This window comes from Hylobates moloch, unplaced genomic scaffold (genome assembly GCF_009828535.3).
Source record: "Hylobates moloch isolate HMO894 unplaced genomic scaffold, HMol_V3 SCAFFOLD_20, whole genome shotgun sequence".
Lineage (NCBI taxonomy): Eukaryota > Metazoa > Chordata > Mammalia > Primates > Hylobatidae > Hylobates > Hylobates moloch.
In genome coordinates this window covers 26,430,539-26,432,276 of record NW_026652295.1, presented here as the reverse complement: position 1 = coordinate 26,432,276, position 1,738 = coordinate 26,430,539, and the positions used below count along the sequence as shown (strand labels likewise).

General features: G+C 48.4%; 1 protein-coding gene across 1 annotated transcript; it reads right to left on the bottom strand.

The window, feature by feature from the left end:
- Positions 1-304: 304 nt before the first annotated feature.
- LOC116459908 (multiple coagulation factor deficiency protein 2 homolog) lies at positions 305-804 on the bottom strand. The gene has a single exon (XM_032753959.2). The coding sequence runs from the start codon at positions 701-703 to the stop codon at positions 419-421; it is 285 nt and encodes a 94-aa protein (XP_032609850.1). The 5' UTR covers positions 704-804; the 3' UTR covers positions 305-418.
- Positions 805-1,738: the final 934 nt, after the last annotated feature.

The window sequence follows — 1,738 nt, the reverse complement described above, 5'->3', positions numbered from 1 at the left end:
GGCAAACATTTGGCATTCACTCCACTCCTTCACTGTTACTGAAAAACGCCCACTTGGCAAAGCCTGTTGTTTTACTTTTCAGGTAACATGAGTTAAAATTAAGAAACTAGCTGTGTTCTACTACAGTGAAGCTCCTGAGTACTCAGCTCCAATTATTCAATATTCTTGAAAGGATGCTTTAAAAAGCAAGCCCTTGTCCAATAATGTATTGAATAGTGGTTAGGGACTATTAGATGTCCCATTTCTCTTCTCTTTCATTTCTCTTGATCTCTTCTCACCCCAGTGTAACAAACTGCTACAGGTTTTTACCAAAACGCTGCAGCAGTAGTTGGAAATGAGTTATTTTGCATTATCAAAGTATTCAATCACATTATCACAGGCCACATTTGCATATAACCAAGAAATGGACAAATAACATCTACTGCAGTGATTTTGCAAATTCAGCATAGTCAATGTATCCATCATTGTTCTTGTCATCATCTCTCAAAACACCATCTCTTATGTTATTCAGTTCATCTTCACTCATTAGTGGTGCCTGTTCACTCCCTTTCTCCTTATGGATATGAGTGATGGCTGTGGAGAGTTCTAAGCCATCAAGCAAGTAATTGCCATCATAATCATGCATTTTGAAGTAATGGAGCTGCAATTCTTGTAGTGACATCTCCGCCTCTGGTTTGTTGATGACACCTTCTGTAAGGTACATGGATGTGTTTGGGTCAAGGAATAGGCCAAGGTGGACATCCAGGCCTGCATGACTCAGGGAGTTTGGCGTGCAGGCACACACCTCCACTTGTTATATAACCTGTTTGTGTAAGTTCATACTTGGCTCTGAGCCACTATTGTCTGTAAAAGGTATAATTGTCCTGCTGACGCTGTGCTTAGGGCTTAGCTTGACATGGCTCTTGTGCAGGCGCCGCTGCCCAGAGAGAGAGTGAATCTACTGGCCCCTGTAAGGAAGAATGACCAACTGGCAGATGGGCAGGGGGAGCCAGGAACCAGCTCGTGCCCATAGAGAGAAAGAGTTAAGCTGCTAACTCTGAAGGCAAGAGACAGCCAGCCCTGCAGCTGTGTGTGGGAGCGGCTGGCTCAAGCAGCCGAGACAAGGTGGACAGTGTGAGAGACCTGGTGTAAGTGAGCTATGTGAGTAAGCTGCTGATGAGAGCTGCTGCTGAATAAAATCATCTTTCACCTGCCTACATCCCCCGCAAGGGTTCTGTTAGCTATTTGCCCAGGGACCCACTCCCTTGTACCTCAGCATGGGCTGGACCCGAACCCTAAACCTAACAATTGGCGATGAGAATGGGATGAGGTGAATAGGTCTTCAGCCCCTGAGGGTTCCTGGGTTGGCTATGTGGCTGCAGCATGGGCTGTGGTACCCAGTGGCAGCTGTGCTGCGAGGATGGGCTTCAGTGGAAACACGGGAGGCAGCGGATGGGTCCCCCGCAAGTGTGGAGAAGGTGCTGAAGCACCTGGAAGTGCGCAGCACTGAGATGCAGCATGCTTTTACTGTCAGAGTCAGATGGATGTTTGTGACTTTGCTGCAGGAAGTGTCTGCCCAGTCCCTGCGGGATGCACGCAGGGAGGAAGAACCTCCGTTACAGGCTCGCCCAGTGGTCTGCCAGAAAATAGAGCATGGGCAGCTGCTGGGCCCCAAGGGTGGGCCAGAGACCCCCTACTGTGGTGGAGCACACTTCCTATGGTGTCTGTGCCCCTGCTAAGTTGCAGGAGTTAAGCAAGT